This window comes from Anolis carolinensis, chromosome 4 (assembly GCF_035594765.1).
Source record: "Anolis carolinensis isolate JA03-04 chromosome 4, rAnoCar3.1.pri, whole genome shotgun sequence".
In the NCBI taxonomy this organism is placed as follows: Eukaryota; Metazoa; Chordata; class Lepidosauria; order Squamata; family Dactyloidae; genus Anolis; species Anolis carolinensis.
Genome location: NC_085844.1, coordinates 189,821,492 through 189,836,229, shown reverse-complemented (window position 1 = coordinate 189,836,229; position 14,738 = coordinate 189,821,492). Strand labels below are relative to the sequence as shown.

Genomic DNA, 14,738 nt, shown 5'->3' with positions numbered 1-14,738 from the left:
GAGGTCCTGTCTACACTGCCATATAACCCAGATTATCAAATCAGATAATCACGTTATCTGCATTGAACTGGATTTTGAGTCTACACTACCGTATAATCCAATTCAAAGCAAATCTGGATTTTATATGGCAGTGTAGGAGGGGTCTGAGAAGGATGGGGGATGTGAAGTCCATTGTAGGCTGTGCTTCAAGGCAGAAAACTAAAAATTAACTCTTTCCTTCCCAGCTGCAAAGATAAAAAATGGGTCCTTTCTCTCCCTTGGCACCATTTTAACTGCCATGGCTCAATGTTGTGGAATCCTGAATTCTGGTTTGGTGAGGCATTAGCACTGTTAGCAGAGATGGCTCAATACCTTGAAAAGCCACAACTCTCAGAATTCATAACATTGATCTATGGCAGTTCAGGTGGTGCCAGAGTACAAGAATTCTGCAGTATAGAAGAACCTATCGTTTTTATAGGGCTTTAAGCCTTCTCTGCCAAAGAGTGCTATTACCTCCCCAAAGCACAGTTTCCAGGATTATTTAGCATTGAGCCATCCCAGTTACAGGAATGGCAAGTTGAATCCTTGGAGCTGTAGTTTGGTAAGGCACCAGCACTTTTTGGCAGAGAATGCTAAAGACCTTATGAAACCACAACTCCCCAGCATCAAGCCATGGCAGTTAAAGAGCTGTCGAATTGCATGAATTTGAGTGTAGCTGCACTCTGAGCTAAGGAGAATGATTTGCCAAGGGGCTGGGGGAGAGATTTTTTGATCTGTGGTCAGGAAACACAGCCCACAATGGATATCTCATCCTCCCCCCCCCCCCATGGTTTATCTCATTGCATAGTGCAAGCTCAAAGCACCTGTAAAAAGGATTTGTGTGGGGCTAGGCAGTCAAACTCCTATATCAGCCAAGACAGGTTTACTACAAGAGAAACAATTTTAGGAGACTTATGTGATAACATCCTGTGACATGTGATTTTGGGCATGTTGGGGGCATCACTTTAAACTACTCCACTTCCCCAATGGCCATAGTGCTAATCATTTTACTTACAGCAACCAGACAAGAGTTCTGACTTCAAAGCCATCAATATCTTATTTTGCCTTGTTTGATTCCTTTTGAAAAAAGTTAATTCACAAAACTGCACAATTTCACTTCTAATTCCAGGCACATAGCAATTCCTCCCTTTGATCAGGCATTTATGTACTGTTTGCTAACTTTCCTTTGTTCTTTTGCAAATGTTCAAGCAATGTGTTGGAGTCAAACTGCTGAAAATTGCACCCTGAACTATTTTTTGGCAATGAAGAAAAACCTTCTTTGTAGAATACCCAAAACAAGCCTGTATTTGAGTACTTCTTGCCTAAAAAATCCCAATTAAATCCATGAGATTGCCATAGGTTATTTTAAGAGACACACACAACTTTATTCTAATACTATAGATCCTGATATTATGTATCAGGTAGTTTTAAAAGAAAATTTTAAATCAGAGTAGCAATAAAACAAACAGACCCTTACCAAGGAAGGAAGGAGGTAGTCATCCTGGAGTCTGGATTATCAGTGTCAAATAAATGTTAAATTTATAACAACATACTGCAAAAGATAAGTAAGTAGGGCATGTAATACCCATGACCTTGATATTTTCCATATAAATAGAAATAGCTACATTATACTGAAGAGAAAATAATAATAATAATAATAATAATAATAATAATAATAATAATAATAATAATAATAATAATAAAAACACAAGCAGGGCAGCCTTTGCAATAGTTTAATAAAACGTTAGAAAAACAGGAAAATTTGGCTAACAAGACCTATGGAAAACAGGTACATAAAATATGATGCATTTTAAGAAGTTTCCTATCTCAGCTAACCACAAGAATTTAACAAAGAGATGGAAGGCTTATTTCTGTGCTTTTTTGCACTGCCACTTATCCTTGACTTGGACAGCATGTTCTTGTTCAGGTTATACTGAGGCACAGTGCACTAATACTTTGATTCTTTATCTATTCTAAGCACTAAAGAAACTGTGTTATTTTTGCTGGCATCTCTGAAATTCTACATCTGGGTTTCTCCTGGAGCAACTTTAATGAACAATAGGCATTGCCACATTAATTCCCATAATGCCAGGACAAACACCATTCTGTGTGCTATTTGGTATGTTGAAGGTACCTTTAAAATTAAAACAGGGGTCATGGAAAACACTTTGGAAAACTTCCTATCAGTTATATTTTTGAGACATATCTTCATTACAGGTCTCTAGTACCCTCTTATTCAAGATGAGCTCTCAAAGGGTAGAGGTATTATGAAGCTTCTAATTATGTTTCAGTTTCATCAGAAGGTATTGGTATAAAGCAGTGGTTCCCAACATTTGGGCTTCCAGGTGTTTTGGACTTCAGCTCCCAGAAATCCCAGCCAGCTTACCAGCTGTTAGGAACTGTGGGAGCTGAAGTCCAAAACACCTGGAGGCCCAAAGCTTGGGGCCACTGGTTTAAAGTAAAGGAATGGGATGAGTAAGACAAGCAGCTCGTAACAGCTCATGTTATACATACAATTAACAAATCTATAAAGTATCCTAATAATTTATAGACACAGTACTCTACCTAGCTGATAGTGATGAACTTTGATGTTTTTTCTGTGTGGACGGTACCTGGAAGAACTCCCCAAGCCAGTATGCCCCCTTTCTTATTTACTGTGCCCATAAGAAGTAATGGACTGGATGAGGGACAATCAATTTAAATGTAATCTAGACAAGGAAGAGGTACTCCTATTTTATGTTGTGCCATACTTCTTGAAGAAAGAGTATAGAGAACCTAGAGAACATCTAGGTCAGATATTCGTCCACAGAGTTCTTTTGCTATTATTTTCAATTGAAGAGAAATTAGGAGGTTATTTAAAGTCCTGGAAAGCATTTCATGGAGTTGAACTGTATTCTGCAACAGCTCCTGTCCAACTCAAGGTAGGCTCTAGTTAGATCAGAATGCAGCTGGTAGATTTTTAATGCAGGTGGGGCATGAGATGTGATCCCAGCACTCATAGTTTAAAACTTTCTTTGGTTGAGATCAAAATACTGGTCAGTACCTTTGAAATCTTTTAGATCTGAGGTGCTTCCAGATGGATGGATCCCAAATGCCCTCTTCAGAGTTCTGGAATTTAGATAGGGATTTCAGAACTGTTTTTAGGGTGGTGGTCAATATAGGCAAACAGGATTTTAGTAATTTTGCCTACTTGCAGAGAGAAGGCAAATTCCTTCCTTCCTTCCTTCATTATCACTGAAACTTTCTTAAATCTGAAGATTCTTACAAGATGCACAATATATACTTAGAAATACTCTCCTTGAATCCAGTACTGCTTATTCACAAATAAGTTTACAGCATATATTTCAAGCAGCCTTTGTTATTTCTGTGAATAACAACAGTAGCTGTCTTAATATTAGCTTGTGATTATTTAGTATTCTTCTGATTAATAATTTCTGTGGAACCTTCATAGAAGTCTTAGAGGTCCAATATTACCAAAATTGTCTAGTGTTCAAAGGGTTGACTCCCACTCTCTTTCCCCATTCTAAGATCCATGCATTTAGTGGAATATTGTAGGGGATGACAGAAACATAAAGAGATTATAATGGCCATTCAATCCAACCCACCTGCCATTCAGTATCACACAGTCAAAGCACACCTGATAAATCACCAGCCAGAATCTGTTTAAAATGCCAGTTTGTGGATTAATATAACACCACAACAGTGCAGGATGATAGGCTCTATGTAGCTAATGTTCTTAAGTTTCTAAAATAAGTCAACATATCCTAGTAGCTGCTTCTCTGCTTAATGATGAAAAAATCTTCTGAAAATCACACCAATCACTCCCCCTTTCTCCTGCTCGCTCCTTCTCTCTCTCTATATATTTTTTTCCACAGGGAATAACATTTAGGATACTATAATAGTATTTTTTTTTATAAAGTGCCATTAGTGTGCATCATTCTTTACAGAGTATAGGAAGATGTGTTACAATTAGAACAGAGGAAAACCAACAGAGAGAGGGAAGGAAATGGCAATGGAGGCGTTAGAGCTAAACAGGGAAAAAAGATGTAATTGCTTTGGTTTATTGCATCCTGGCTGATTACAAGACAGGAAAATCCCAGATTTTGTTATTTTCTATCTGATTTTAGTTTGGCTATGTATAATGTTTTCTTTATCCTATGATGTTCCCTGTCACAACCCAGTATGGTCAGATACCTTTTAATAGGTTTATTTTAACCCAATATAAAATTGGAAATATTAGAAACAAAATGTTGGATTTTTCAATCAAGTCGGGATGCATCCATACTTAAATTTATGTACTTACAATAAGGGCTGACAATAAGTGATTTGATAGGAGGTATGATTTAGAGAGGCAAGTCTAGGAGAAAGGGTGGTGGACACATTGAAGGAGATGGATGAACAAAAGCTCATGGGCACAAAGATCTGTTGGGCATGGGGGAAAAAGGAAAGGAAAAAAGAAAGGCAAGTGTACGAGGAAGACTTGGGAGAGTTATGAAATAATGATGAGAATTGTGCTGGAGCCAAGAGCTGTAGGGTATTCAGGAATAGAACAAAGGACAAAATATTATTCTTGCTGTCATCTGACAGTAATCTTTCTACACAAAGACTTATTGAGACTGTGTAATCTAGGAGGGTAATACTGTGATACTTGTAGGATTAGCTATGTTGCTTTTTCTTGGTATGAGTCTTTAAGGTTGTGGGGAACACCCATTTGAAATCCTGTTGCTGGTTAGTGCATACGGTACTGAGCTAGATGAGTTAATGGTGTGACTTATGAAGCGGATCCCTGTGTTCCATCCCAGATTGTTTCAGATTTGTGGCTAGATAACAGTGAATGTGTTTCTTGTCGTACGGCAGCAGAATGAGTGCTACCATGTCTAATGAAGTGAATTACAGTCTGTAAAAATCTTTACTAAACAAAATGTGATAGTTGCTAATGTACCCCAAGGATTCATATTGTTTATTGGAATAAACAACATAATTGTGTAGCGTTGTCACCTATACTGATTTTTTCTTTTGTTGTTGGGGGCATTTAAATATTTTGAAATCTAGCATAAAGGTTATTATTCATTATGTTGTTTAAAGATAAATTAACAACAATACACAATGCATGCAAATTCAGTTTGTGACATTTTATAACCAGAGACTCACAGCATACAAGCCTGCTCGGGTGCTACAATTGGCAGATGAGGCCCTGCTCTCAAGCATAGCTGGTGGGAACAAGAGACGGGGCCTTCTCTGTGGTTGTCCTCCATCTCTAGAACTTCCTAAGGAGATCAAAACGGCCCCCTCCTTGCACTCTTTTAAAAATATAAAGACCCTTTTATGCTAACAAGCATACAGAGAGGAGGACATCTGGAACAAACAAAAAAGAAAAGATTATGGAAATCGCTTTTTACTTTGGTTTTTAAATTCTGTTTAACTTTTATTATTCCCAATTTTAAGTCTTGTCTCTAAATGTTTATTTGTTATCACTTAATTATAGTTATGTGATCCTTATTTGTTGTAATGTTTCATTATTGCTTGATATTGATGCTTAATATGTTTATTTGACTAACGTGTGCAGATGTGTTAAACTGCTTTGTACTGTTTAGTGCTATATATGTAAAAGTGATGCAAATAGACAAGAAAAAGGATGCCATTCTTCACACATGTACAGTGGACCCATGGCATCTACTGGGCTTTGATTCCAGGATTCACTGTGGTTACCAAAATCCATTGATGCTCAAGTCCCATTATATACAATCTATATATATAAAAGAGTGATGGCATCACGGCGACCGACAAAACAACAAAACTACAGGCCCCCCAACCTCGAAATTTGACAACACAACCCATCATCCATGCCTCTAAGTTGATACAACAAAAAGAAAAGAAAATTAAAGTCCTAATTAGAGGGAGAGGAATAACTGCTTTTATCCAATTGCTGCCAGTTAGAAGGCTAAGCTCCTCCAACTTGGTCTCCTAGCAACCCAATAAAAAATAATAAAAAACACTAAAAAATAATTAAAAACACTAAAAGATGAATACAATAAAATACTATAATAACAGAAAATAACTAAAAATAATACAGGAAAATAATAATATATATTAAATAAAAAGATAACTTACAATAAAATTAATTTAAAAATACAAATAACGTCAAATAAAAATTACACAACAATTTTTAACCAATACCACCACCACTTTGCCACAGCAACGCGTGGCCGGACACAGCTAGTAGCATATAAAATGGCAAAATTAAGATTTGCTTTTTTGGATTTTTTAAAGAATATTTTCTGGATATGGGTAGTTGTATCTATGAATGCAGAATCCATGGAAAGAGAGGACTGACTGTAATGCTCTTACTCATTTCAAGTCCTCTTGCTCCAGCATATGTGTATAATTCGTTGTTTTGTAGTGCAAAATCTACAGGTGTATGGAGAGTAAAGCATCCCTTGTTACTATCTAATTTCCCAAAATAAACCATCATCAAACAATGCATACATTGCAAGTAAAATCAACAGTAAAACATGATAACTATCTGAAAATGAAGAAAAAGATCTTGTAGCAACTTTGAGACTAGCTCAGAGAAAAAAGTTGCTAGAATAAGCTTTTGTAGATTAAGTCTACTTCATCAGATGCCTTGTGTCCCAAGTTGAGAGCATATGTAAATAACTATAAAACCTATTATTCAAATAGTTATGTTAGTCTGGAATATCAATATGCAAAGGAATCTTGTAGCACCTTCGAGACTAACAGAGAATGAAGTTGGTAGCATAAGCTTTCATACACTAAATGTCCACTTCCTCACATGCATCTTGATCTATGAAAGCTTATGCTATCAACTTTATTTTCTTCATCTCTATGGTGCTACGAGATCCCTTTGCGTATGATTATAAAACCTTGTTTATCTCTCAAGTAGGAGAAATGTGGAGTAGCATGTGGTATGTGTGTAACTTGTAAGGCCGATCTCACATCAGATTAAATAGATGTGTGTGGCATTAAAGGGGTCAAAGTGGACTAAGATAATGAGAGTCAAAGCAGCTTTTTTGCACATGCAGATTTGACAGTATTTATGTCTCTATGAGGCATCATCTACACTGCCCTATATCCCAGGATCTGATTCCCTAGTGTATCTTCTTTGAACTGGATTATATGAGTCTACACTGCCAGATAATCTGGGATCAGATACTGGGATATAGGGTAGTGTAGATCCAGCCTGAGACTGCTCTAAAAACACTAAAGGCACTCTTCTAATCTTGGGAGTGAAACAGAATCAACTTTGGTTAGGTCTTGGATGGGAGACCACCAACGAATACCATTTGGTGTTGAATATATTTCTTGGAAGGCCATGGCAAAACCACCACCACATATTCCTTGCCTTACTAAATTCATCAAGTTGCCATAAATTGACAGGTAACTTGAGTGCTCGTGCACATGCACACATCCACAGACATCTCTATGAGGTAGAGTTTGGACATGTTTAGAATGTGACTCTGGAGTTACTGTACCTCATTTTTGAAATCTTTAAGATATGGAGTAGTGTTTTCCTTTTGCTCAGCTTTCAGTATATCCAAAAATAATCAACTTCACTTATTTCCTATGGAGAAACAATCTCCTGTAGTAATGGGGAAAGTGTTTGTCATATATGCTAAATGCACACAGTGTTGTTTTATCCCTGTATTTTCTCTTCCAGTCTGAATACCATTATGAATACACAGCATGCGACAGCATAGGCTCCAGATGGAGAGTAGCTGTGCCACACACTCCAGGACTCTGCACCGGCTTGCCAGACCCCATCAAAGGCACAGAATGCTGTAAGCCATTATTGCTGCCATTGCATCTTTCCTGCTCATAGCTTTTTCCAGCACATTGAAGATTTCTAGGCCTCATTGAACCACTGGCATGAGAGAGCTATTTTCAGGATACACAGGCAGTGCTGTCATTTCAATAAAACCCACGTCACCGTTCTGCTTGCTTGGAAGTAGAACTGATTCCCCAGCTCTTCTAATGTTTGAACAACGAGAAGAAAGAGATTGAAATGCCAAATGATCTGGAATACCCCTCAGTTGGCATTTCCTCTGACCTGTTGTAAAAAATGTTTGAATGTCTATGTCTGAAGAGTAAAAATATTGAGAGAGTTAGTATTACCATATCTGGCCTTAAAATGACATTTTGCTGACATTCTTTTATTATTAGCAAGGGCTGCAGTAAAATGGCTGCTGTATCATTATTTAATTGACATATTCAGTTCATTGACAGAAAAATGCTCATTGTTAATTGGGCAGCAGAGTTGCCTGATAATATGTTTAATGTTTAAAACATGTTATATTGCTTGTTGTACTGCTCATGACTTTTATATTACTTTCTGTTACTTCTTTTAAGAGCATAAAATAAAGCTTCTATACAGATTGAGTATCTCTTATCTGGAATCCCAAAATCTAAAATACTCCAAAATCTGAAATTATCATTTGTTTTCTAAGGTTCGATGTATGCAAGCTTCATTTCATGTACAAAATTACTAAAAAAAAATATGGTGTATAAAATTAGCTTCAGGCTATGTACATTAAAAGTATATGAAATAAATTAATTTCATGTTTAGATTTGGATTCCACTTTCAAGATATCTCATTATGTCACTATATGCAAATACAGGTATTCCAAAATCCCCAAAAAGCCAAAATCCAAAACGCTTCTGATCCCAAGCACTTCTAATAAGGGATACTCAACCTGCAAATGTTTAGTATAACATGCATCCCACAGTTTGACAACTGATTGTACATTTAGTACCATCATCTTCAACTCATCAAAATTGTACAAAGGTTCTTTGTCTCCTCACCTACCAAGTCAAAACTATGAGAGGTCTGTGTGTTTGTGTGTGTGCTTGCTGAATAATTGACTGCACTAGGGATCACACACTAATGCAGGCTCTAAGAAAATGTAGCAGCTTATGTAACAGAGTTTCGGAAAGTCTATTATTCCAGCAGGATTTGGATATAGGACGATTAGGAGAATGATATAAGACGTCCAAAAAACCGAATACAACCCCCTGTCTAAATGTCTCTTAATAATGCTCCTTAAAAGTAAATTCGTAATGTACAGTCAATAGAAGCTTTAATTCATTTCATTCTTCTTCAGTGCATTATTTTTGAAATGTGGGTTCCTAAAAATGTCATTACCCAAAAATAACTTCTCCCAGGTAACTAAATTGCTACTGTCAGATTTTGATCAGAATCCAAGTTGTAGAGGCATAACCAATGTTTTCAAGCTGAAACCAATTCCTTTTTTTACATTTTGCTTGTCACAGAAAGAAGAAGCAGGATAATAGGTGGTTACAGTAACACAATGGTCATGGGCCACAGGTCCTACTTTTACAGAGGCCATTTTTCTATTTGAACATGTCCTCTACTTGGAAGGCTGATAAGATGCATGTCAAATTTAAAGATAAATTATCTAAAGAAATTTGAGTAAGGACTTAAAAGTGACCTGCCCAGAATAAGCAAATTTGACAGGCACATGGGTCCTTCCCACTAAACTGAAAGGTGCTTTTTTCTGTTTCGATTGTAATAATGATTTCACATCTTGAATTTAATGGTATAAACAGGCTTGTTGATTTATTCAGTTTATACCCCACATTTCTCCAATGAGTGTGCCTCAATGTGACAAACACAAAAAGATTGCAAGGATAAAAGGGCTGAAACATTTGAAAACAGCAAAAGGAAAAACAGCACTAATGCAGGAAAAAGCCCTCCCTGTAGAAAGAAAAATGCCAGTCACCAAAGGCCCACCTGAAAAAGAGAGTATCAGAGACTGGAGGCAACTACTGAGGCATGATGATACTGAAAGAAAGGTTTCCCTTGAAGATTTCAGCTCCTAGGCAAACTTGTAGAGGAGAATATGATCCTTCAGATTAGTCTTGACTCAGGGTTTTATCACTAATAACCAGTACTTTGAATTGTGCCTGGAAACAGACCAAAAGCCAGTGAAGCTGTCGTTAGCAAGGGGATCATGCATACTATAACTGGTCCCAGTAACCATCTGTCTGGAATATTTTGTGGCATCTGTAGTTCTTGAATACTTCTGATAGGCAGGTCTACATGGAGTGTGGTACAGTAAACAAAATCTGATGTAAGTTGTGATGTGTATCCAGGGGCTCTTTGGATCTCTTTTCTCTATGGATATAAGACAATCTTAAATAGCCATTAAATTATGATACAAATATTATTGTATCATAATTACAAAATCAATTTGATTAGCTAGGCTGTAACTTCAAATATGTAAAAAAAACAGCCTAGTATGTCAATACTCATTTATTTTTCTTTAATGTTTTTCTCTTTTCTAAAACCATTGAGAAGGTTTAAAATGTCACCCCCCCTTAATTCTCCTTTGCATACAGAAATTTCACAACACTTTGCAGGAACAGGTAGATTTTAAAAATTTGAGATATGGCAATTTAATGTCTGCTTTGTGAGAGTAATAGAGAGAACCAAGATTTGAAAATCCAGAATTTATTTCTTACCACCATAAAGATCTTGGTATTGTCCCTATATGTTCAACTGGTGGGTACACGAGAGAGGACTCTAGATTCTGCAACACCTTGCTGCAGATTACCCATTTGTTTTCCTGCACGCTTTTCATCATCATGAAAAAAAACTAACTTATTACTATAGGCCAGTTGAACTTCCATATACAGTAGGGTCTCACTTATCCAACACTCGCTTATCCAACGTTCTGGATTATCCAACGCATTTTTGTAGTCAATGTTTTCAATACATCGCGATATTTTGGTGCTAAATTCTTAAATACAGTAATTATTACATATCATTACTGTGTATTGAACTACTTTTTCTGTCAAATTTGTTGTATAACATGATGCTTTGGTGCTTGATTTGTAAAATCATAACCTCATTTAATGTTTAATAGGCTTTTCCTTACTCTCTCCTTATTATCCAACATATTTGCTTATCCAACATTCTGCCGGCCTGTTTATGTTGGATAACTGAGACTCTACTGTATTTGATTTTTGTGGTTCCCTCATCCTTTCTCTTCCACATGTCAAAGATACAGTTTTTGTTATATCCAAGCTCAGGAAACTATGGTTGTTTACTCTCAGATTAGTGGGAATGAACTAAGATCAAGTCACAGTTTCTAATCTTGATTCAAGATAATAGGGACTTCCAATTAAACTCAAATCAGCAGTGGACATGTTCAATCACTTTCTCACAACTGTACAAAGGGCAAAAACACTATGGTTTGTTTGTATAGTAGGATACCTGGCTTTATTCTTGTGCCTGTAGAAGATTTTATGGCACAAGCTAGAGCATATTTACTTAGAAGAAAATCCATATAGTGCAATGAGAGTTATCCCAAGGTGTGTGTAGAACTTTATAATGCAGTCTTGGTCAAAAATAAGCTCCACAGAGTTCAATAGGATTTGTCCCTCATAGGTATGTTTAGCACTGCAGTATTAGTATCTGGTTTCATGCCCCCCTCCCCCTGCCGCAATGAAATGTATGTGTTGTCGAAAGCTTTCATGGCTGGGATCACAGGGTTGTTGTATGTCTTTCGGGCTGTGTGGCCATGTTCCAGAAGTATTCTCTCCTGACATTTCGCCCACATCTATGGCAGGCATCCTCAGAGGTTGTGAGGTATGGATAAACTAGGCAAGGAAAGGAAAAAATATATATCTGTGGAAAGTCCAGAGTGTGGCAAGAGGCCTTTGTCACTGAGAAGCCAGCATTAATGTTTCAGTTAATCACCCTCATTAGCATTGGAAAGGTTTTGTCTCTTGCCTGGGGGCATCCTTTGTTCAGTCATTAGCTGTCCTTGCCATACCCTGGACTCTCCATAGATATTTATTTTTTCCTTTCCTTGCTTAGTTTATCCATACCTCACAACCTCTGAGGATGCCTGCCATAGATGTGGGCGAAACGTCAGGAGAGAATACTTCTGGAACATGGCCACACAGCCCGAAAGACATACAACAACCCAATGAAATGTATGTTGGGCTCCTTGAGCAACTGTATGCAATAGAAAGGCAAGATGTCAATGATTTTAACAGATAAATCATAGATATTTTTTGCCTTGGTTTGTTTATAAATCTTTTAGCCTTTAGATGCATAGAAGAGAATCAACCTTATCAAAATGTTTTCTGATTTCACTCCAGGTTCAGCAGGCACTACTCCGCTTATCTGTAGGTTCACCAGAATGCTAGGAATCAATCTAAAAAATCTCTATTTGTTTTTTGTTTGTTTTTTCTCCCTTTCACCTGATCTTGCTTTTGCTCTTCTACATTTCAGCATTTTCCTGCACAGCAGGCACGTTTTTGGATATGAAAGAACAGTCATGCAAACCATGCGCAGAGGGCACGTATTCTCTGGGGACCGGCATCAGGTTTGATGAATGGGATGAACTGCCCCATGGTTTTGCCAGTGTGGCAACCAATCTTGGAGTTGATTACAGCCTCACAGAATCCTTGGGAAATTGTAGCATGTGAGTGAGCTTGTTATCATTAATGTTGGAATACACCATCTGTGCTGCTCAGCATCAGTTAGTACCTTCACGACTGCTGTAGATTTGAAAAACTAGGCAGCATGTTTGATTTGACATACTTGTGAATTTCTCCCCCATTGAAGTGAGTAGGTTTTACATTACCCAAACTTGTTTCCAGAGTACTACCAACTCATTAATTCTCTGCTATTCTGCTCTTGATTTTATGATTTCCACTGTGTGGCCTGTTTGTTTTGTTTTACTTACAGTTAACTGATGCATGCCTGCATGCACATACAGTTGACAAAGGTATTTGATCTGGTTGTGTGGGACACATTATGATCAATTTTCACACTGTGATTTAATTAATGGACATATAGAATCATAGAATCGTAGAGTTGGAAGAGACCACACGGGCCATCCAGTCCAACCCCCTGCAAGAAGCAGGAAAATCTCATTCAAAGCACCCCCGACAGATGGCCATCCAGCCTCTGCTTAAAAGCCTCCAAAGAAGGAGCCTCCACCACTGTCCAGGGGAGAGAGTTCCACAACTGAACAGCTCTCACAGTGAGGAAGTTCTTCCTGATGTTCAGGTGGAATCTCCTTTCCTGTAATTTGAAGCCATTGTTCTGTGTCCTAGTCTGCAGGGCAGCAGCAAACAAGCTTGCTCCCTCCTCCCTATGACTTCCCCATGTGCATGTTTACCTGAAAGGAAGGGGAGAGGCATGAACTAAAAATAAGGGCAAAGTGCCAATCCTGAAATTGATTTGATAATTCTCAGCATTAAATCAGAGTATGGGATATGGATCACAATGTCTCCATATGTGACAATAATGGGGGGAATCCACTCATCCTCCTTTGATCAGGGACTTCACTTTGATGATAGATGATAAGATCATATGCTACAGTCAGTGGGACTGTAGTTAACAATGCTTCTTGTAATTCCATATTCCATCCACTTTGGACTATTTGGACAACTAATTTTAACTTGTAGCAGTTTGTCTCCCTCTCTTTATTCTTCTTTTTAGACCACAAGTTAGGGTGTTTATTAAAAAAAAAGGACAATTTAATTTGTAAACCAAGATTGTTTGTGTTATAGCCATAGCATTTGTGTGTGTGTGTGTGTGTGTGTATTGTGTGCCATTCGAGTCATTTCTGGTTTATAGTGACCTTAAAGCAAACCTATCATGGGGATTTGGTGGCAAGATTTGCTCAGAGTGGGTTTGCCTTTGCCTTTCTCTGCGGTGGAGAGTGTCTGACTTGCCCAAGGTCATTCAGTGGGCTTCTATAGATCAGGAGGGATTCAAATCCTGGTCTCCAGATTTGCAGTCCAGCATTCAAATCTTTATACCATACTGACTCAAATCAACATGATTTTTCAGAAGAAAGATTATTACATTACAAAAATATAACCTATTTAAAATTCTAGTAATTTTTAATCATGCAGTTTTATCAGTTGAATGTAATAATTAATTATTTTTGTGTTCCAAAATTTGATTTATTTAGAAGGGAAAAGATCCAAACATCTCATGAAATAGATGCAAGATACTGAAAGAAAAGATAAACAAAACCAAATCTTGCCTATTTTTTAAACTTCACTATAGAAATTTCTGTTTAGCTTCACAGCAAGAAATAATTGCTTCTTCATTTTTTAATATGATTTTTTCCATTCACTTGTTTAATGAGAAGAATAGTTTTTCATCAACTTCGCCTATTATTCAAAATGTGTACCATTTAATTATGAAAAAGACAATATTAGCAAAATAGTGCATAATGAAAATGATAATGGGGGTCAATTTCAAGTTTGATTTGACATGCCTTGTTTTTCATTATACTCCTCATTACTTTTCTCAAGACTTATTTCTCTAATTCCACATGTCAGGCAAATATGCACAATTTACAAAGTCTCTTCTAATTTTAACAACCTGCTTGGTTGGAAAGCAAATACTTGACACTTGCTGTGATTATTGAAGTAATCAGTCAACTTTTTGGCACTCTCTGAGTTGTAAAACATTTTCCCCATGTACCATTTTTAATATGTTTCTTGATCTCCTTTATACCATTCCCAGAAAAGAGTTTTTCCTTTCCTTGAACCAACGCATGAAACTATTAACTCCCTATAATAACACATTACATGCCTTCCAGTTCCAGAAGAACTGACACTTCCTTGGAGGTATTACAGTAGAGTCTCACTTATCCAACATAAACGGGCTGGCAGAACGTTGGATAAGCGGATATGTTGGATAATAA

At 37.2% G+C, this 14,738-nt stretch overlaps 1 protein-coding gene across 2 annotated transcripts in view; it reads left to right on the top strand.

Moving 5' to 3' along the window:
- Positions 1-14,738, top strand: part of elapor1 (endosome-lysosome associated apoptosis and autophagy regulator 1) — a 97,005-nt gene that overhangs the window by 38,932 nt on the left and 43,335 nt on the right. For both annotated transcript variants that reach the window (XM_062978415.1, XM_016993334.2), the window contains exons 2-3: positions 7,697-7,817; positions 12,299-12,491. In XM_062978415.1, the coding sequence (XP_062834485.1) occupies positions 7,697-7,817; positions 12,299-12,491 (314 nt within the window). The remainder of the gene's footprint in view (positions 1-7,696; positions 7,818-12,298; positions 12,492-14,738) is intronic.